Below are 23,010 nucleotides of genomic sequence, written 5' to 3'. Positions count from 1 at the left end.
AAGTGTATCATGTAAATAATCTAAATAATAAGAGTATGGTACTCTTAAAAGAGCTAAACATGGTGCTTTACAAGAAGTAGGTGATGTCGTTGGTGCTACGATTCCTTCTGTATGCACAGTGTTAAATTATTTGAAGGTTCAAAAGTTGTCAACCTTGGTAGATTGTTTTGCAATTAACACAGCTGGAGCTTCAACTGCTATTATAGCTGAGTTTATAGCTATAAGGACAATGGATTTGCAGAACAGGTTTATTTTAGATATCTTACCTATGAAAGAGGACGGAGTCTGCTGCATTCTACATGTCCAGCAATGCTATATTTACATTCCAGATAACAGTAATGAAATTAACATGTTTGTAACTAACATGTATAAATTTCTCGTGAGGTTAAGGATTTACAGAAGACAGGTGCTTGGGAAGCAATAAGGGACAGGATTTTCTAACACTGGTGAGTGGTTTCGTTATATTGGTAATTGCATACTAGCCAAAATACTAAATCCGAAATTAATCATTATAATTTGTGTGATATGTCCATTTATTTTTGTGAGCGAGTTAAAAATAATTTTCTGCAAGGGGGGGGGGGGATTAATTTCAATGGAGCAAAGCAGCAACCTGAATAGAGTGGTAGAAAAAGGAAATGAGATGTGGAACTTGAAGATCTACAGGCTATTTGATAATTTGATGGATCTAGAGGAATCTAGGAGCAAGCTGCCAAATTTGACAACTCGGGTGTTAGGGAAGTTTCAAAGCAATATGGACAAAATGTTTGGTGACTCTCAGAGTTGTCAGAGGAAGGAAGGATTGATGGTGTTACTGTTTCTATTAAATGTTTTGTATTTTTTCTAAATCAACATCAATATGTACTCAGGCAAATGTTTAGACTGACAATAGCTACTGTAGGCCTGCGTTTAAAATGGCTTATATCTGGTTTCCATCTTGCATTATATCACATGTAAACCTTTTGTTTGAAAAAGAAACTGAACTCCCATTTTCAAATGTGATGTATCCTTGTTTTCTATCCCAGTGGAAATGTTTTCCTTTAGTTGATAACTACAGCATGTTTTAATGAGCTGTTCCAGTGTGTTGTGTGTCTCGAGCTAGGCTCGAGCACCTTGGTATCGTGTCTCATGCTAGGCTCGAGAACTTCATACTGTATGTTTTATTTATGTTTGAATGCCTTCTCATATCCTGTATGTGTCGTTTAGAGTTTTGAATGATTGGATGTAAGAACCTGGTTCCTGCGGCTGTGCCCGCACTTCCCCACTGTTTGGGGGTTTGAGTTCCAATAAAGCTTTATTCAACTATTACTTGTTGGATCATTAATGCAACATAACAATGGCGACGATGGCTGTGGCTTAAACCCCGGTAAAGAATACAAGCAACAAAAAGATTTACAACTAAGAAAATTTAAGAAGAATGGAAGTTGTTGTCGTGCTTTAAACACCTGCAGAGTAAAGGCTGGGCCAATATATCTCATTGTTTGGAGATAACTGTAAGCCTGAAGGATGCTTAGAGAAGGTGCATTGTGAACGATCCTGAGAAGCGAATGAGCTAACTATTGTATCTTTCTACTTTAAGCTGACTGGAACGTTTAATGGGAACCAGTGTGGGTGTAGCAAATGTTAGAATTGTGCGTTTTAAACTAGTACAGAGTAGAATACAACTCAGACATGCTCGTGTGCACTTTGAGACAGCTCAGAGATGAGTAGGGTGCGTTCCTTATTGGAGAACTGATGTAAATAGCATTTACTTTTGAAACAACTTTATACTAATGTGTCCTCTCATTTATATAACTCTAATCGATTTGAACTTCATAATTACTACATGCATTTATTTACTGATTATGGATTGATACAAATTTGAAGAATTTGAATTTGTAAACCTTTTAACCTTTAATAAACTTTTGAAGATTTAAAAACTCGGTCTACCTTTTGGAGCCTAATGTGCTACACAGTACTTTAAAATGTATTGATTTGATGACTAGCCTCAGTCATAGATTTCGATTAATCAGATAGCGCTTTATGTGCCCTGAGTTTGCAAGAAGAAAAGCGCACAACATGGGAGATGGTGATCTCTGAAGCTGATGAATGGTAGTTTGTCGGGGTGTCAGAGTCATTGTCCTCCACCACCCTGACGGCCAGGGCACTGTCCGTCAAGGTTTAAATCTGGCCCTAAGTTGATGTCTTTTGTTTAATTCACTGGAGCAGTACAATTACTGCAAACCAAATATAGTTTGATGATTGGCAGTCTCGAATAAAGCACTGGAGTACAACCGACAAAATGAGAGCATGCATAGAAGCAAAAAAAAGAGAAAGCGATATGCCCTTTGGGTTTTAGAAATAAAATCTAATTTTCAAACGCTTCAACCTTCCCAGTAAAATTTCAATTTCAATTTTTGTATATATTTGGTTTCTGAATAAAATAAAATATTTATCAATTTGGGTATTTGTCTGATGCATACTTGTTTCTCTGTTTTTGTGTATTGTTGTGGGGTCCAAATCATTTAAATTGCTACGGCCAGGGTTTCCAGCTTCCAGTAGTGATTCAACAGGGGTGCACAGAATTCAAAGGGTCAAGAACCACTGCCCTTGCGTTTGTTGTGCTCACATAGCTATAATACCTTACCTCCATATTCTTGCATAATAGCCTGAACACCCTAAGAAAATACTAAATCTCCCAAAAGAACTTAAAATCTCGTAGTGGTGCATTTTATGTTCTGGCATACTGATAGCGATAAATACCCCCCTCAGACAAATGCCTCTATGTTTCTTATGTGCCCTCTTTTTTAGGTTTGGCTTGCCAGTACAACTGTCACATTGGGTTATGTGTTCAAGTGAAAAACAGTTTTAAGAAGTGCTAATGAGGAAGGTATTTGGCTCCGCCTACATGTTGATTATCATAACTAGAGCATTTGATTGGGCAGGCGTTGTGTGCTTCTAGTTAAAAAGAGTTCTTGCCTTGTGGCAAAGATTATGCTTAATACATTAGGACTAAACTGCTTATTACTACAAGTCAGTGATGTCATATGAAAGAAGCCATCGGTATGGGCTGTTCATTATGATGGGGTACAACAAAGGCCCGACATATTCATTGTGAAAAGCATATGTTAAAGCCAATAGGTCTTTAAGGAATATTATTATTATACATTGACAAAGGCTATATGCAAGTATTTACTACATGGAATCTCACAGATCACTGTAGCTGTCAATGGTTTTGGTGTTTGGTTCCCCCATCTGACAAACCGTTGTGGTAGAAGACTTGCACTGGAGATATTCCTTGTTAGGCCATCTTAGGAGGGGTTGTATCTGGTTTTGCCCAGTGTAATTTTGTACATATGCCTTATTTTATGACTTTATGCTTGATGGCTGCTTTGTGGGCAACAATAGGAGGAGTACAGCAGCCCTGAGTTGGATATGGTAAAATGACAAAAGATACAGTATACAGACCTGATTGATTCATTGTGAAATGCCAGATTCCATAGATCGATCTGCTTATTTTGAAAATGTATTATAAAAGCAGAAGGTCTGTGAAAAACATATATTTAAGAAAATAGACCTGTAAGTGCCGATTGTTATTACGCTATGGCATGCCTGCAGATTTACCAGCTATTTGGTGAAGTGAAATGATTTTTTCTTTCAAATTTTTTTGGTCACTCTAACAACTACCCACATAGCCCCACTGTTCCGCTTGCTTGATGCTCCTTTCGTCTGTAATGCACCGCCTGCCACAGGGCAATGCATACCGCATAGCCACTGCATCGAAACTGGGCAGCCGGATTAGATTGGCGTTGTCCACAGTAGGGTGACCAACCGTCTGGAAATTTCACGGACTGTCCATAATTTGGACCTTACGTCCGTTGTCTATGAGGATCCCTTTTAAGGACACCTTTTGTCTATAATTTTGGGAGGAGCAGGGAGCAGAGCTGTTCCCCTGTGAGAGGTTTCTGCTCCCTGCTGGGGCGCCTCACGCTACTCCTGGAGCACAAGAGCAACCCCACCCCCCCATTGTCATTCTGTATGTGGCTGATTGTCACATACAGAATGACAATGGAGCAGTCTCGGGCTGTAAAAGTATGTGGGGGCCTCCTCCTGCCTCAGTGTATAAGGAACAAAATAACTCGTGTTTAACCTTGCTAATAGATTTGGAACGTCCCACAGTGCTCGAGGAACTCTTGAACTCGGCGTCTCAAGTGTAAATCGTCTTTGAGACCAAACTTTGATGTGAAGTCGATTTCACTGCCCCGTACACTTCTTGAACTATCTTTTTTGTGTGCGCTCCCTATGCTTGAAGAACTTTCAACGTGGAGGTTTGAATTATTTCCACCTCTTGAGGCAGGTTGCACATTGGGTGAATTTGGCTACCAATCAGCAACTGTCGCAACACCTGAATGCTTCCATCAATCTAAGGAATAAGCAATCATGTCAAAAATTGGGCCCCCAACAAAGTTTATGAGCCTCCCGAATACAATTACAGAACCCTGAAGAGTAGTCCTTTGATTCAGATGGGCTTTGAAACACGTTGCCACTAATTTAACCAACAGGGGATTACGTTTTTAAACTAAGTAGCAAGTGACAAAATGTATTCTAAATCTGATGATATTCTATTGCTAAAACTAAAATATCCCTGTTGGATGGTACCCTGAGTTTGCTCTATAGGATTTCCTTTGTGATGTACTATTGTTGACTGGTAGCAATTTGAATTTGCACATATGTGTTAAAGTCTGGATGTGTATAATTTTACAAGTTGTATTGTATTACTGCGTTTAATGTGAATTTGATCATGTGAATTTTTGTAATTTGTGAAGGAAGTTGTGTAATTTGTTAAGTGCTGTCCTTCTTTTGTACTAAATATATTGAAGCTAATCGAAAACAAAAGAAAAAATTCAATGATTAAATGATTGGATCAAATTATTAAGGATTTTGGTCCGGGTCTGTTTAACTGACGACAGCATATCTAAATGGTGAGCTAGTTATCCCTCTTGTTCAGTGTACAGCAGGGCATTCTGTTAGATGGATGAAAGGTAAAACGTCCAAGCTGTAACGTGAGAAAACAGTTTATATAAAGAAGCCTGTGAAACAAGTTAAAAAGAACGGTTTATAGTTCTTTCACTGTCTCACCATTTTAGAACTGACACATTTTCAATATTATATTCAACAAAGCCATGGTTGCTGCTTTTTTATTTTAAGCAACTAACAACCCCTGACAAAGCCAATAGTCCTTGGCTTGTGTTGGTGTAATGATACTTGCTGTATTATATATCTGGATGCAATGACAGAAACAACATAATACCAGTCGGGCGGAACACTATGCTAAGCACATATTTTTAGCCTAGGTGTTTTAAGCTACGCCCTTAATTACATCTAAGACCCCCTTTGAAGAGGCCCCTCAGTTTTTTTATCCCGCTTAAGGCACAGGAAACAACACGATGTCACTGTCACCTCACGTCCTGGCACTGTGCATCATGCATGACTTCTAAGTTTTCAGATTGCCTACGTGCAGGGGCATAGTGAACCCTCCCCCACCCCTTGCTTTAGGAACTACAGCGAGGTGAAGTTCTTGATGGGCCTCTTCTATCTGCAATTCTGCAGACAAAGGCTCAGCTCATAATGTGAAAAGGTGGGTGAATAAATAAGTGAAGGAATGTGTGAATGGCTGGATGGATTAGTGAAAGGATGAATGGATGAATGAAAGGGTGAATGGATTGATAATGAAGGAAAGGGTAGATGAGTGAGTGAGTGGAAGGATGATGAGAGAAAAGGTAAATAGGTGGATGTATGGGTGGAGGGTAGATGATAGGTAAAAGGGTGGATGATAAGTGAGAGGGTAGATGATGGGAAAGTGGATTGGTGGATGGATGAGTGAAAGGGTGGATGGATTGATGAATTGATAAGTGAAAGGGTGAATGGATGGATGAGTGAAAAGGTGGATGTAAGGATTGATGAGTGAGTTAAAGGGGGTTTGATGGACAAAAGGATGGATAGATGAGTGAAGAAGTGAAAGGGTGGATGGATGAGAGAACGGATGGATGGTTGGGTGAAAAGATGGATGAGTAATAGGGTCAATGGATGGATTCATGGATGGATGAGTAGATGGGTGGGTGGAAGGATGGATGGATAAGTGAAAGGGGAATGGAGAGAGAGAAAGGGAGGATGAATGACTGAAAGGGTGAATGGGTGGAAGGATAAGTGACTGGGTGGATGGATGGATGGATGAGTAAGTGAAAGGATAGCTGTATGGGTGAAAGGGTAAATGGCTGGATGGATCAGTGAATAGATGGATGGGTGGAAGAGTGGATGGATGACTGTACAGATGGATGGGGTGAAAGGTTGGATGGATGAATAATGGATGGATGAGTGAAAGGGTGGATAGAGGGATGGATGAGTGAAATGATCGATGGAAGATACATGGTGGATAGGTTTGCAGATGGTTGAATATGTTTGGATACAGATGGGCAAACAGATGAAAGGACAGAATGAATGGTGAAAGACTGAATGATAGATAAATGAATGATTACACCTTGTGGCACCCATTATCTTAAGTAACATTTCCTATACATTGACTTTCACGTTTATATGAGTCATTGTCTCTATATGATGTGTGTGTGATGTAACACACTCGGACACCCTGCCCTACATACTTGGGATGAGTAGCACTATAAAAGAAATTAAATACACATAAGAGACGGTCTATGTGAAGATGAGGGGCACCATTGGAGGGTGGTAGCAATCGGGTGTTTCCCTGGGAGGTTGGAACGGAGGTGAGGGGTTTGTGACTGGGGGCTGGCACTGCAAAGTTCCTTGTATATCCAGTAGTTTTCAATCAACAAGAAAAGCGGCCCCACTTGTATTCAGGTGTGGTTCACTATTGTCTGGTGACTAATACCTGCTGGAGCGAGATGCGAGTTTTGAATAGTCCAAGGAAGCAAGCCGCGTGCATACTGAAAAACCTTGAAGTGCACGATTGTCTCAAACGCATATAAACGTCTTTTGACTTGTACTTAAGTGGTTGTCTATTTACTTACTTTTATACTATTGTGCGACCTCCTCTGACGTGCCTGTAAAACTTACTTTGTCCCGAAGTTTTGTCCTGAATTTTGACCTCCTGTCCTGAATTTTTGTCCTGAATTTTGACCCTTTGTCCTGAATGTTTACACTCACTGACCTGAATTTGCACCCATGCCAGTTGGTCACCCTAGTCCACAGTGCATTCTTATTTATTTATTTATTTATTTATTTATTGTTTATTATTCTTGTTTTACTGTCGAAGGATGGCTGCCCTGTTCAGAAGCAACATTTCCGCCATTGCTACAGCAATTATATTCTAAGCACCATATCCTTACAAGATGACAGCCCACTGTAAGTTTTTTTTTGCATGTTTTTTCCATGGCAAGTGCTTGCCTTCCATGGTTAAGATGCAGCATTGTTTTCTTTTTGCTTAATTCGTTACTGAGCGCCTAAAAGCCCCCGTGACTGAAGAGGCACTTTTAATTATGGACCAGATCTACGGGCATTGGAAATGCTTGTTCTATAGAAAGTAACAAGGATACATAATTGCCACATGAGGAGTCCTACTACAATATTGAGTTTTAAGTACCCACCTGCAGCAATATCGTATTCAGAATACTGACACCCCAATATCATGACATTAAGTATATACAAGTAAATGTGGATTTATATAGATACGTAGAAGTGGTGTTATGAATAATAAATCCATGCTAACCTAAATATGCTAACCACCACAGTATTTTGATAATGAATATTCTGGATACTATATTATAGCAGGACAATATTCCTAATCTGATATTGTAACATAAATCTTCTCCTGCAAAACACCCATATTTAAATATGGTTTCTCCCTAGTTATATATCCCCATGTTTTAGGACCTTTGCTATTTGATGAGCCTCCGTCCATTGTAGGGCCATACACGCCTCATTGTAAGACAATAGAATGGAAGCACAGCGAAACATCTGTCAACTGACCAGACCCGTATATAAGCCCTGAACCTCATGATATGAATCCACTCCCACTCACATGACTGGCACACTGACTGACTGACTGACTGACACAGACAGACAGACACACACACACACACGTTAATTAACCCCTTCCATGCTGATGACGAGCTCAGCTCGTCATCAGCCTTACCTACCCTGTGCGGATGACAAGGTGAACTCGTCACTCAACATGTTGATTTTGAAAATCCAGCACACAGCGGGAAAACCGCTAGCGTGCAAGTGGTTAAACAGACCCTTTGATTTAGCCTGAACCCCATGATCTGATTCTACCCCTTCTGGCACAGCACACACACACACCTGATTTTGGGATAGCAGCATGGAAACAGCCCTCAGCGAGAACTCCAGGACCACCAAGGCAGCCACTCGGGACCCCACAACAGTGAAGATAGCGGTTAGTACGCAGAAGTGCAGCTCCTCCATCAGGCGACCTTGCCCCCGTATCCTCTCCTTCTCTGACCGTTTATCTGGATCACTGACACAAAAACAAAAAAACAATACTGTGTGTCAATACAACTAGTGCCTGTACCATGAAGCAGAACACCTCTCATTAACATTACCTGCTCAGATGCCTTTATATTTCACTGTTCTTGGTAAAGGGAGTGATTTACCTAGCACAAGTACTAGGGTGTGGGGATCACAGGACAGAGAATCCCTGTTCTATCCACTGAAGGATAGTCTCTCTGACACAATATGTAGTGAAGATTCCACCTAACTGAGTGTTACTCTAAATTTAGAAAAGCCATAATCACTCACCTTTCTGTTGATTGGTTTCTGCTTGTTCTTTTCCTCCCGTGTCTTACCCCCTTTTGCTTCTAGCACCAAGATAATGATTATGGTGGTAGCTGTACTCTACAAATAAATTAATACATCTAAATACAAATGGGTGCTGTACCTAAGGCAGGTGTGGTCTGCAAGTGAAAACTACAATGACCCACAGGGGTCTGGCTTGAACAATCCTGATGTTTTGAGTTTTTTTCTTTTGATTATTCACTACGTAATTTATCAATTCCATTTTCTCATGGGTGCACTAGGCTGCCTACAGGAATTGTGAACCTGTATATTTATACAGGAGTACCTGTGCACACCTATTGCAGAATTGCACTTTTCTTCTGATAAAATATATTTCAAATAAACATTCCAAATATATTCTGTGTTATTGTTACTCCATATGTTATTGTTTCATTCTTTTGTAAAGTTTGTTTGCAGTATCAATCTATATCACACATGTTTATTTTCACATTGCAAAACCATTAGTTCACTATTTCGTAAAACAATATGATAGGTATTCTAGATATATTCGCATTCGAATTCCTAACCAAATGCATTTGCGCCATTGGAGGTAAATGTCTATTAACAAAAACAACAATGAACCCTAATAGAAAAACATCTTGGATCTTTTTCTCACAATTGTTTTAATACACCATGCTGGGGCGTGCGACAATCTTCACCAACACCAGGGTAGTGAGTGACATAAATGTCCTTCCAAGTTCCAAGCTCCTAATTCAGAGTACAGCATGGGAGACTTTACCACCACCTTTGCCATAAACAAAATGTGTACAATATCACTCGCCACAAGTACTTGAAAATGTAACACCATGTACAATCTGGTTTCAAAACAACACCAGGCCAATATGCCCAGGTGAGCCCTGTGGGGATCCTTCCAGAAATAGAAACTTTGTTAACTGCCAAAAAAAGGTTTTCTCATTTTAACTCATTCCATATTCATGACGAGCTGAGCTCGTCATGAGGCACGGTGCTCGTGTGCTCATGACGAGCTGAGCTCTTCATGAGCCGTGGAACGCTCACACGCGGGGATAATTCCCCTGCTGTGCTGAGCATTCCACACAAACGGGTGTGGCCGTGACGAGCTCAGCTGGTCATGAGCACACGAGCACTGTCCCTCATGACGAGCCAAAACTGAAAGGACCAGGCCCATACGTTCTGGACCTATTCTAGAATTACAATCTGATGGTTCTCTTTAGCAGAATGTAAGTGTAGAGGGGAGAAAGTCGTTAATAATATTAGTTAATTTATTATTATTATTCATTTATTATTAGTTATTTTATTAGAAAGCCATGCATTGTGGGACAATGAATATAAAGCATTAATCTATCCCTGCGCTAACTCTAAAATGACATCCGTACTTAAGCATCTTCAGACAGGAGAGTTCAAAGGTGTCAGCCTGTGGAGTCTCCCTAAGAAGTCTCCCCACAATAATGGGTGATGTAGCATAAAGCTACAGAGACAGAGCTTGCTCTAAGATGCTCTCTCTCTGAAGGCAGAAAAGTGGGGCACTTTCCCTACTCTCAACATCGCATTTTTACAGGTATCTTTCCTAAGAGTCTGCAGGTCATGCCATCTGCTCGGAGTACGATCTTAAAGATGGTTTTCCATGGGATAACAGAGTTTTTGATTTGCAACAAGCTGACCTTGACTCCCAGGCCTTCTGCAGCGTGAAACACAACAGCTTTCCTTTATTGATTTGAGTTTACGATGTAACTCCTTCTCTCCTTGACTGACTAATAAAATAAAGACATTATTCTAGCTAACAAGGGTGCTTGTTCCACCTGCATCACAAAACGTGAGAAAGAACAAATTCCACAGCATACATGAAATGTAGCTATTAATTCTAAAGCAAGAGTTTCCAGGGAAATGCATTTCAGGCCTACAAGATTCAGCTAACATAAGAAAATGGCATGTGAGTTTTATGAGATTGCATAGGGAAATAAGGCATATTCAAATAAATGCATTTTCCTACATTAAAATGACACGATTTATAAACACATTTAATAAATGAATAATTGTCAGTTTCACAATATGAACTCTTCACGATAATGTTTTCTGCTAGTTACATTCACTTTCTACGTTAATTTATCAGGTTACTATGCAATGGCCTAAACACATCACGTTTCATGTTATTACATTTCTAAATTCTACCACTTCACGTTACGACAACAAAGGATTATATGCGGGTGAAATCTACACATGTGATTATAATGCACCCCTATAAATAAACTTCGATTTCCGCTACATCACCAGCCTGTTACCTACAGCCTCGTCATGATTTTTAACTGTTGTTCTTACCTTCGGCAACCAGCTTACCACTTAATGAGAACTGCCCTTTCTCCAATCTCTACAGAGTGACCGGCAGAAGCCTTTCCTCACACCAGTGCAACTCACAACCATGCTTTGCTCCATCCAAGGAACGTCTTGCCATAACCTCTTTAATCAAACCTTGATTTATTACCAGAGCGGTCTCTACCCTTAGGATGGTGTAGTCAAACTTTGGTTCACAGAGCTACACTGCTATTGCAGGCTCTACCCTCAGGATGATGTAGTCAAACTTTGCTTCACTAATCTTCCTGTTCAGTCAAAGAGCCATATTTTACTCCAATTATACGACACATGGGTAACAGCCGATTATCGCGAAAACGTTTACTTGTATACCAGATTTAATCACTGTACCATGCATCATGCCTTCCATAATGTTAGTTATAACCACTAGAGGGGTTAGGCCCATTGGACACGGGTCAGGTAGGGCCGTAATACTGGTCAAATACAGGAGGGGGTACCTGACTCCTTAAATACTTCTGCTTTATCTCTTTATAGCATCAATCAAACCACTACCTTTTTTGTTTGATTGGGTTATTTATTAATATTAATAAATAACCCAATCAAGTAAAAAAGGTAGTGGTTTGATTGATGCTATAAAGAGATAAAGCAGAAGTATTGAAGGAGTCAGGTTCCATTATGTTAGTGGCACATAAAATCTTGCTGTATAAATCATTTCATATTGCCTATGAAATTGTTAATAATTAACTTGTTTGCCCAGTTGATAGTGAGATAATTTCGATGTTGTACATGTATACATTACTGTTGTTTGTATAATGGAATTCAGAGGAAAATACCTCCTAAAATTAGGAGTTCTTATGCCAGACCCTAGTTTGTCATAGTGGTGTTGACTTTTCTGTCACAATCTTGAGTGCAAGCACCCACCAAAATACCAGGTGACCAGACTGAACAAATGACAGATAACAGAGCATCTATAAACGTATATGCTGAAACACAGGCAAACAAAATAATGTACATGCTTAACCGCTTGCGTGCGGCAGGAATTCCAGCCAAGTGCTGGACATTCCAATCACGGGCGTGGTCGTGACGGAACCATTCCGTCATCAGCACAGCCCAACCGTGACCCATGACGGAATGGTTCCGTCACGAGCATGGAAGGGGTTAAAGAAACCACTACTGAAAATAGGAGGGAATCAGTCATAAACATTGAACAAAAATGACAACATCTTGAAACCTTAATGAGAAACTAAATAAATAGGAGAATGCACGTTACAACTCTGGCAAAATATCACGAGAACTTAGACTTTATATGAAACCTACACTACGTGGCGACTAAAGAGGATTCATAAAGAGTTGGAAAGCCATTTTAAATAAAATACTTTTTAGTACTCATTATTTTAACAATAGAAGAATTGGCAAACGTCTTGGAACATCTTGAAAAAAAGGATTACCCATTTTAAGACAAAAATACAACATTCTAAGGAAAAGGAATGGAAGAAATGTCTAGAAGAGATAAAGAAAATACTGAATCAGTCAGTATTGCAAAGGAAAATAAGGAGATGTCTAAAAAAAGGGATACTCTGGATTATAAACTGGATATTGCTTCCACGTAGCAAGAGGAATACAGACAGTCATAATTATAAACATGTTACCACTTCTACAGACACTATTACTGAGAAGGAGACAAGACAGTAAACTGAAAGCAAGGTGGGCCCCTACAAATAAACCATCTACTGGAAGTAAACTAAGTGAATTACAAACAAGAGATTAACCATCGACCAGAAGTAAAGGTGCAGTGTAGATTGGTGAACCAGAGTTTGATTACATTTTCCTGAGGATAGAGTCAGCACTGGCAATAAATCAAGGTTTGCTTAAAAAGGTGTGGGAAGCGATGCCTTGGATGGAGCAAACCATGGTTGTGAAATGCACAAACAAAGGCGTGAACAAATGTGTGAACAAAGGTTTCTGGCAGTCACTTAGTAGAGGTTGTGGAAAGGGTGCTTTTCATCATCATTAATGCCTGGTTGCTGAAGGTAAGAATGACATAATAAAAAGTTATGAGTGGGTTGTAGGTAACGGGTTGGGAATTACAACAGGCCTGTGTTCCTTCACGCATGCTTAGAAAGCACTCGGAACTGGGCCATCATGTTTGTTTATGTATACAAAGAAAGCTCTCAGGACTGCACAGAAGAGCAATGAAATGTAAAATGAGAACACCATCTTTTTAGCAGGTAACACAGGGATAGATGCACTAAGACTTTTGTGGTCACAAAGGGTTTGATTAGCAAAATTGGACCATTTGCAGCTGCAAAATAATGTGTTACCTAATTGCAATTTGGATATGCGACTACATACCAAATTGTTTTTTGATCGGGCGTGGTTTTGGGTGTCCCTTCCAAATAGTGATTCCGAATGAGAAGTGTCAATGTTTTGTGACCCAAATTCGATCACAAATCATTAATATTTTACTGCCTACTGAAAGTAAGGGGGCCCCAAAGAACCCTTTCCCCTTCCTGAATATTGAAAAAACACTTCTGGAGAGTAGTATTAATAAATGTTTGTTAAACTTTTATTTATTTTTCTAACACATTCCATTTTCTTTTAAGGAAAACAGGCCGCAATAAAAAAAAAAAAAGGATTACTATATTTAAAAGCAATCACAGACATGGTGGTTTCCTTACTCCCGCAAGCCACCATCCCTGTGATGGAAAGAAATCATAGTGGATCGCTATTTGTGACATACCTCGTCAATAATTCATGAGAGAAGATGAATTGTGACCCACGACCACCGTTCCCTTTAAGGCGCGCGCGCGCACCTCTCCCGACGTCAGCGCACACTGCCCTGTGTGGAGCGCGCACACAGCCAGGACGTCGGGCGAGAGAGTCGCGCCGCCGCTTTAAAGAAGCGAGCGGCGCAAAAATATGGCACTTTTGAATGCGGTGTGCGTGCCGGAGGAGTCCTGATGCTCGTGACGAGTGCAGGTAAGGCTACCTTTTGGCCTGGCGGGCTGGTGGGCTTGTGGTGATGTGGCTGCAGAGAGTGGGGCGATTGTGGCCTTTTGTTTAAGTATTGATGCTCATCACAGCCTGTGAAAGGACTCTGATTAGCACCAATATTCAAACAAAAGGCCACAATCGTCCCTGCGCTTTACTAACAAAAGCGTAGAGCCAGTTTCAAAACACAGCGTGTAATTTAGTACACACTGTGTTTTTAAACTGGCTCTACACTTTTGCTAGTAAAGCACGGCACGGGGACGATTGTGACCTTTTGTTTAAGTATTGATGTTAATCAGAGCCCCTTCACGGGCTGTGATGAACATCAATACTTAAACAAAAGGCCACAATCGCCCACGCTCTGCAGCCACATCACCACAGGAGAGGTGCACGCGCGCCTTAAATGGAACGGTGCCCCTAACCCCCATCAGCTGATCCCACATAGAGTGAATTCCAATGGAAAAAAGAGGGTGGAAATTCGGATTCATGGGTATTTAGAAAGGTAAAATCAACACCAAAAACCATGTCAAATAATGTTGGGATGGCGGCATTCTAAAGTATGTCCCCCCTTCCCACTAATCCTGTTGTAAATAATTATCTCACATGATTATTGGGCCTGTGTTTAGCTCAGACCAGTTAGTTTCCCAGTTATGACATCTTCAGGGGGAAAGTGATGATGCCAGCAAGGAAAGAACTCTGCAGTGAGCTGCAAAACAATTAAAATGAAAATGAAAACATTTTACACTTTTGGATTCACATTCTTACAGGAAGACATTTCAAACATATGCAGGCTTGTCAAGAAGATAACCCGTTGAACTTGGCACTCATTGAAGCAGAAAGCATCAGCTCAGTTAAGATGTTACTAAAGTGTACCCACTGTGTATCAATTTTTAAATAATGTGCTAACGAAATATTGTCGCCAGAAAATTGACAAACAAAACACTGTGTAATTAAGTGTGCGTAGTTAAGTATAGATTTATCTATACTTAATTTCACATACATCTGACATATATTCGATATAGATATATATATATATATATATATATATATATATATATATATATATATATATATATATATATATATATATATATATATATATATGTATATATTACTTTGAATGATGTCCCTCATTGATTTTCTCTATTGCCCTTCACGGGCTGTGATGAACATCAATACTAAAACAAAGGTGCTCGAGGTGGTTCAATCTTTGATTTTAGTTTGTTCTCTTTGTTTTTAGCCCCATCGTTGTCTGACTCTCTAACTTTGCCCTCTAATCTGAGTGATCATAATCTTGTCTCAATCTGTGTATTTTACCTACACATAGACCGTCATTTACCCGCTCCACAAAATCAGAAGAAATACACCAAGGTGGAGATGAAGCTCTCCATCCATAGTGTTTTTACTTTGTTTGAAAATCGGACCCGGTGTTGTTTGAGTCCTTCTGTTCATTTAAGAGTAACACCAATATTAGGCAAGGAGCAACATGCTTCCAGACAGTTATTGACTAGCCTGGAGTAAGAAAATGATTGAAATTTAAATGTAATGTTGCCACCTTTCCTCCTGTTCCAAAACCAAACGTACCAGCTTTAACGCTGGTCATCAGCATACACATTTTGCAACATCACTCATATTTTTTAATTTGCAACATGAAACATATTTTGTAAACAAACAGTAACACAATATGCAATATAAAGCATCATTAGGTACTTCATTCAGGGGAGTGGTTTGACTTATCACCATGCCGGTTGCTCTCTACTAGAGCTCCACATTGTCAACCACCTTTCATTCTGCAAATCCTCCCCTATGCCTGCCATTGCCTCTTGCCCAGCAGCTCCCTGATGAGGGGAGGCTGGGGGTCTTACCACAAGGAACTCCCAATTAAATTAGATATTACAAACAGGTGTAAACCAATTACATCATATTTAGAGGAGAGTTCACATGAACTTTAGCACTGGTCAGCGGTGGTAAAGTGCTCAGAGTCCTAAAGCCAACAGAAGGAATTCAGCAAAAAGAGGAGGAAGAAGGCAAAAAGTTTGGGGTGACCCCTCCGAGAAGGACATTTTCCAACACTGCTCCTGCCCACCCCTTCCCCACTCTCTTCCCTACACACAGACAAATCACATCCGGAAATGGGTTAACCAATGGTCGTTAGTAGATGCATGGAGCTCCTTACAACCTCATAAGCGAGTCAACCTCTTCTACTCAGTAGGTCACAATTTTTCTATGTGTGCCTTTCCTGCATCCTTTTTTCAACCTCCCTTCTAAATGTCATACACCAAGCTGATCATCTGGGCTGCTTAATTTCCACCCATGATGCCTTTAAGGTGGTCACCCAGGGATACTGAATACAAGAAATAATGGCTGTCAGAAAGATAGCGAATTCTGAATGCCAGACAGCTGACCTAGACAAAGCAGTGGCTCTGGAGGCCTCCACGAGAGATGCACTCACACAGAACAAAACCCAATACGCGCCCCTCCTGGAGCAGCTACTCTGCTTCAATTTCAAATCCTATGAGGCTAAGATGCACTGAGAGGGGGACCAATCTGGTTGCTTTCTGGCATGACCGATCCGCCAGGATTCCCTCTTTGGGTCAATCCTTGAGATCACTTCACCCACAGAAACTGACCTCTAAGCCCAGCATGATATTCTAGGTGCATTCTTCACCTACTACTCTGCTGTCAAACTGCAGAGAAGATCAGCTTGTTACTATCAAGGACTACTCTTCTGCTTGTTACGCCTATTAGCAGAGGCGACCCTTAACAGGATGTGATGAACATCAATACTTAAACAAAAACACTGCTGCTCCTCAAAAATGCCCTTCATGAAGCATCACTTTTACTGTATCCTGCATGTGCAACACATTCAGCTTCTCCTCAAAAATGCCCTTCATGAAGCATCACTTTTACTGTATCCTACATGTGCAACACAGTTAGCTGCTCCTCAAAAATGCCCTTCATGAAGCATCACTTTTACTGTGTCCTGTATGTGCAACACATTCAGCTGCTCCGCAAAAATGCCCTTCATGAAGCATCACTTTTACTGTATCCTGCATGTGCAACACATTTAGCTGCTCCTCAAAAATGCCCTTCATGAAGCATCACTTTTTACTGTGTCCTGCATGTGCAACACAATCAGCTGCTCCGCAAAAATGCCCTTCATGAAGCATCACTTTTACTGTATCCCACATGTGCAACACATTTAGCTGCTCCTCAAAAATGCCCTTCATGAAGCATCACTTTTACTGTGTCCTGCACGTGCAACACATTCAGCTGCTCCGCAAAAAATGCCCTTCATGAAGCATCACTTTTACTGTGTCCTGCATGTGCAACACATTCAGCTGCTCTGCAAAAATGTCCTTCATGAAGCATCACTTTTACTGTATCCTACATGTGCAACACAGTTAGCTGCTCCTCAAAAATGCCCTTCATGAAGCATCACTTTTACTGTGTCCTGCATGTGCAACACATTCAGCTGCTCCGCAAAAATGCCCTTCATGAAGCATCACTTTTTCTGTATCCTGCATGTGCAACACATTCAGCTGCTCCGCAAAAATGTCCTACATGAAGCATCACTTTTACTGTGTCCTGCATGTGCAACACATTCAGCTGCTCCGCAAAAATGTCCTTCATGAAGCATCACTTTTACTGTATCCTACATGTGCAACACAGTTAGCTGCTCCTCAAAAATGCCCTTCATGAAGCATCACTTTTACTGTGTCCTGCATGTGCAACACATTCAGTCCTGGCTTTCTAATCCAAAAAGTGCTTTTCAATTTGGGGCTATTTTTTTTTCTTTACCATAATAGTAACAGGTTTGAAACTTCCAGCATGCAAAGTGCTGATGGCTAAACTTCAAGTTGGTGGTAATTTACAAATCCTTAGAAAGATTCACTTTTTTGCATTTTTCGATGTGCCATGGGGCGCATACACATGCCCTTAGGGCATGTATCTGCGCCACATGTGCACATTTACCTGCATTGGGGTGCATCAGGGTGTCCTTTTGGCCCCCTATCACCCTTGCAAATTCACAAAAAGGAATGGAATCAGCACACACCAATTATAAATCTTATTTAAAGTTCATGAAACATCAGGTGTCCACGATGATTTAAAGAAAATGCCAGGTCTAGATTTTTCTTATAATCTCATACATTTTCATTATTGATAAATATGTGCCCTTGTTAAAATCCAATATTCAAAAATTCATTTAGCCAAAGCGTTTCATCTCAAGAGAGACTTTCTTCTGAATTTTTTTCAAACTTTGATTACGGACGCTGAGGCTATTGCCGTTGGCCACCCTGCCTTTTAATGTTAACGTCTGTACCACTATTATCATACTAAGATGATTGCCTTGGCACAATACCCATTTGTGTCTTAGAATTTTTTCTTTGTTATTTGAATATGAGCATATAACGTTCACACAGTTCTGAGCCCTGAAGAATTCTTTCTTGAGACGAAACGCGTTGGCTAAATGAATTTTTTAATATTGGATTTTAACAACTGCGCATATTTATCAATAAAGAAACTTTTTGAGATTATAAGGAAAATCTGGACCTGGCATTTTCTTCAAATCATTGTGGACACCTGATGTTTCATTAACTTTAAATAAGATTTAGAATTGATGTGTGCTGATTCCACTCCTTTTTGTGATCATTTTTGGGGTATCACCCCAATAGGAAGTGGAGAAGGGTGCACTTCTTGGTTTTCTAGCACCATCACCATACGACTGAGCCACTTTAAGTGACAGGTGCGGGATCATTGCCTCAACCCTCTTTGTGTGTTTTGTTCTCCACCCTTGCACCTATTTGATACTCGCAAATTGTGAATGCAATCCCATTCATTCCTATGGGCCTCTGGGCCCATAGGAATGAACGGGAAGCCATTCCTTAATTGCGAAACGCAATTTGCGATTCGCAATTAAGGAATGTGTAGGATTCGCTAATATTTTAGCAAAACCTACATGTATAGGCAATTGTGATTCCTTACTAGCAATTCCTTAACAATCGCTAATAAGGAATCGCAATTGCCTAGCTTGGTGCATGTGCCCCTATATACCTGCATGTAGCCATTGTTTTAGCACTATGGTAGAAATCTACCATCCATTTACTCTCCTGGTACTTGTAATTGTTTAAACCTGCTTCTGTCTTATGATTGTTGCAGCACACTAGAATGACGCTGGTTCAATAATTGCTAATTGAAAATGCCCCCACTGTTTATTCTGTGTATACCTCTGAGACAAAGTGAGCATGAATGACTGAGCAAAAAGTACTGTACTTTTTCCACTGTCCCTGAGGGGTCAGGGTTGTCATGTTCGATAGTTGCAAGAAACTATTCTCTCCTTTGTAAAGGGATTCATAGTGGCACTGTGAGCTAGCTGGTATATAGGCGTGCATATCCAGTGGGGGTGTCCGGAAACAGTCTGGACACCACTACCACAGTTTATGTTGTCTAAACGTGCAGATCCTAAATAGATTTGTAGGAACTACATGACATAGCCCTAGAAAAAATGCTTGAATAGAAGAATACAGTAGACCTAAAAGCCTGGCTAGTTTCCTAAGAGTTAAAGAGTCCTGTTTGAGAGCATACCTTATCCCTTTTCGAATTTTGGTAATCTTAAAGGGCAGAAGCAGAACCACATTAACTTTATCTATTGTGAAGCGAGCTCAAGAACTCTAGAGACCCGGAGGGGGTAAAAATTGATTTTTCCTTGTTTACTATGAAGCCCAAACTCTCCAGAAGGGACATGACAATGTCCCAGTCCTTCAAAACATTTGCTTGCCATTTGAACATAATGAGAATATTGTCCAAATAGATGATCATATGTAAGCCTCTCTCTCCGAGATAGGAAGCTACAGCTCTCATTACCTTGGAAAAGCATCATGGTGCCAATGAGAGGCCGAAGGGGAGCAAACAGGATTGGTAAAGTCGACCCCCGAGGTGAAATGAAGGTAAGGTTGATGTTCCCTGACCACTGGAATGGTAAAGTAGGCATCTTTTAGGTCCCACTTCACCTACCAATCTTTCGTTAGCAACATATCTCTTAAAAAATGGATCCCATCCATCTTGTAATGCCTGTACACTAGGAATCTGTTCGAGTTTCTAACGTTTATCATGGACCTCCACCCTTTGTCTTTTTTTTTTACTAGAAAGAGTGTATTTATGAAAACTCTGTACCCTAAACCTACTTCTAAAATGGCACTCTTCTCCAACATACGTTTAACCTCTTCTTTTACCACTTTCTGCTTATCTGTGGTCAGGTTTAGGTCTCATGGAGGGACAACTTGGAAGTCTATTCTGAAACCTTGAACTGTTTCTAAGACCCAAGGATATTCTGTAATTGTTTCCCAGGCGTGGGTAAAAAGTCTGATGTGGCCTCCCACTCTTCCCGGGGAAGAAGAAAAGATAAAATTGTTGTATTCACCTTGGTATCCGGCTGGGCTTTGTCCTTGTGACCTATTCCCTTTTGTACGACGGAATCGTCCTCTCTGGGGATAGAAGGTCAGGGTTGCTCAGGTTTGGTAGCCTCTGCCAAAGCCTCTTTGCATATAGTATCAGAACTGGGACTTCTGGGAGTCCCGGCCAGCAGAAAGTCCCCTTCTGCTGGCCCGTCCAAAAACACCTGGGCTGAAGACTGCATGGTCGAGGGCAGTAAAGGTTGTGACATATCCTCGCCGAAGAGAAGCCTCTTGGGGTTTACTGAGGCTTCTTTGTCCGCTAGATTCCCAAACTTGGGATTTAGCTTCATCAGTAATAGCTTATGCCTCTCAGCATTCAGCCCTGCATTTGCAGTTTCGAGAAGAACCATGGTCCTTGGCTCCAGCCCCTGAGGAGGTCTAGATCCAATGGGAGTTTGCTGACATATGCCTCTTTGGCCATGTCAATATTCCTTGCCAGGTGCCCGACCATGTCAAGGAGGCGGTCCTGGCATGATTTGAGGGATCTCTCAAGCCCCTTCCTTGGGTCTCTACCCATCTAAAAGAGGAAAGTGATTAGCTCCGGGTTCAGGTTCGGGGTAAGGCACACCTTATCATGCATAACGGGCCTTGGATTCCTGATCTGTTGTTTGATAAACTTGCCAACATGGTCAAGGGGCACCACTTGGCACTCCTGGGGTGCTTAATGTCGTGTGGTGAAAACATCTCCTCTCCTAGAGGGTCTTTGACTACATCCTTGGAGGTTGGAGGTAGAAGGTATCTCATCATCTGTAAAGCGATCGTCACCATCAATATTCCCCTGATAGATAATACATATTCGCCCAAGGGCATCTCACTCCCCCAAGTCACTTTCTTAAATGCTATTAATGTCACCTGATTCCATTGTGCCGCATCAGACACCTCTCAATTTCGTGCCGCATCGGACTCCGTTCCCCTTTGCTTAGACCTCCCATCCGTTTTGAGGTGCTTGGACCTTTCACCTTTTTAGAGGTGCTTGGTCCTCCCATCCTCTTAAAGGTTATGGTTCCTCTCTCAATGTGCTTAGATTTCCTCCTTCTCTTACCTCATTTCACCTCACAATCGGAGTCTCCCTACAAGATAGACCAGTAGTCATCATCAGAGCCCTTAAATCTTTTTTTAACCATCACCTGATCACTTGTTTAGCGTACACAAGTATGCACTTCATGATGTATTCGTTTTTTTTTAATCAGCTCTTCATTTATCTTCCCCTGTGAAATCTCAGGGAATGTCCTGATCTGACAAAATAATGTGGGGAGGAGGGGGGTTATAGAAAAAACAGAAGGAACCCTGAAAGGAATTCTATGACAAACGGAGTGCAAAGCTTTATTAAAGTACCTTAAACAACAAGTCCCCCTAGGTAGTGAGCTGTGCTCTGTAGGCAACCGCTTTGTAAATAGGATAACATGTTTATTAAAAGAAACACTGGACGATCAGCTGTTTGAGCAGACACTGCAGCAGTAAACTGCCAGCGTGACGTTACAGTGTCTTCAGACAGCCATCCAGTCTAAGTGGCAACAATTGGGAAAACCCAAACAAATATAGTGGGATGCTGCATGTTGGGACAACAAAGCTGTTGCCCAACACTTTCCTCTGAAACCTGCCCAACAAATCCTTTCCTCAGGATCGTATCAGGCGGGTGCGGCCTACAACGGGAGTCCCACAGGGACTGGAGTGGGCCTGCGGAGCACCCATCAATCTGCTACCGCAACAATAGTACACGCTGTAGGGGCTCGTTGTTCCCTGAGGCACACAGAGAGATAGCCTCTGCAGTTTGGGCCACTGGATTTTTAAGCGGCGAGGGAGCGATGCGGGCGGCGCACCGTTCCACTCGAAATACGTTACAATTAAGGCCATCTTAGCCGTCAGGGATGAGAATACGCTGCATGGTTTGTTAGATATTTTGAGGGAATCTAAGCTAATACCTCAAATAATAATAACTTTCAAGGGACCAAGAAAGGGCGAACGCATACATTGTAAGAAAAGTGTTTCCATAAATTGGAAACTGTGTGAAAAATACTGCATAGATAGCAAGACAACAAACCAAAGCTAAACAGTAACTGTAAAGATAAAAAATAGAAAGGTACTTATTGTAAGGAGCAGCATTTTAAAAAGTCAGATTGTTTGGGGCATGGACTTATTATATGTTCTGAATATTATATTCTAGACTGTTTGTTTTATGATGTAAACTTCTTTCACATACTGCGTTGGAGTAGCATTAAAGGAATAGGGCATAATGGTAGCCTCCAGTCTTGTAATGAAATTAAAAGGCAGGAGAGGAGGTGTTTTTGGAGGATCACTCTCCAAGCAGCATGCAAGTGTATATCGTATGTTTATTAGTAGCACTGATGGAGCAAGGATTCGCATATTACGCGACTTGCTTGGATTCATGAACCTTGAAATAACATGTAATAACGTAATTCAACCTGTTTGTCTTACTAATGTCCCTTTATTTCTAAATTGGGATTGCCCTAGTGAA

General features: G+C 40.9%; 1 protein-coding gene across 2 annotated transcripts in view; it reads right to left on the bottom strand.

The window, feature by feature from the left end:
- The window catches only part of TMEM82 (transmembrane protein 82), a 108,522-nt gene that overhangs the window by 25,565 nt on the left and 59,947 nt on the right, over nucleotides 1–23,010 (bottom strand). For both annotated transcript variants that reach the window (XM_078642524.1, XM_078642525.1), the window contains one exon: nucleotides 8,311–8,485. In XM_078642524.1, the coding sequence (XP_078498650.1) occupies nucleotides 8,311–8,485 (175 nt within the window). The remainder of the gene's footprint in view (nucleotides 1–8,310; nucleotides 8,486–23,010) is intronic.

The sequence above is a fragment of the Lissotriton helveticus genome, chromosome 5_1, assembly GCF_964261635.1.
Source record: "Lissotriton helveticus chromosome 5_1, aLisHel1.1, whole genome shotgun sequence".
NCBI lineage: Eukaryota > Metazoa > Chordata > Amphibia > Caudata > Salamandridae > Lissotriton > Lissotriton helveticus.
The sequence above is the reverse complement of the archived record's forward strand: the minus strand, read 5'-3'. Positions and strand labels throughout refer to the sequence as shown.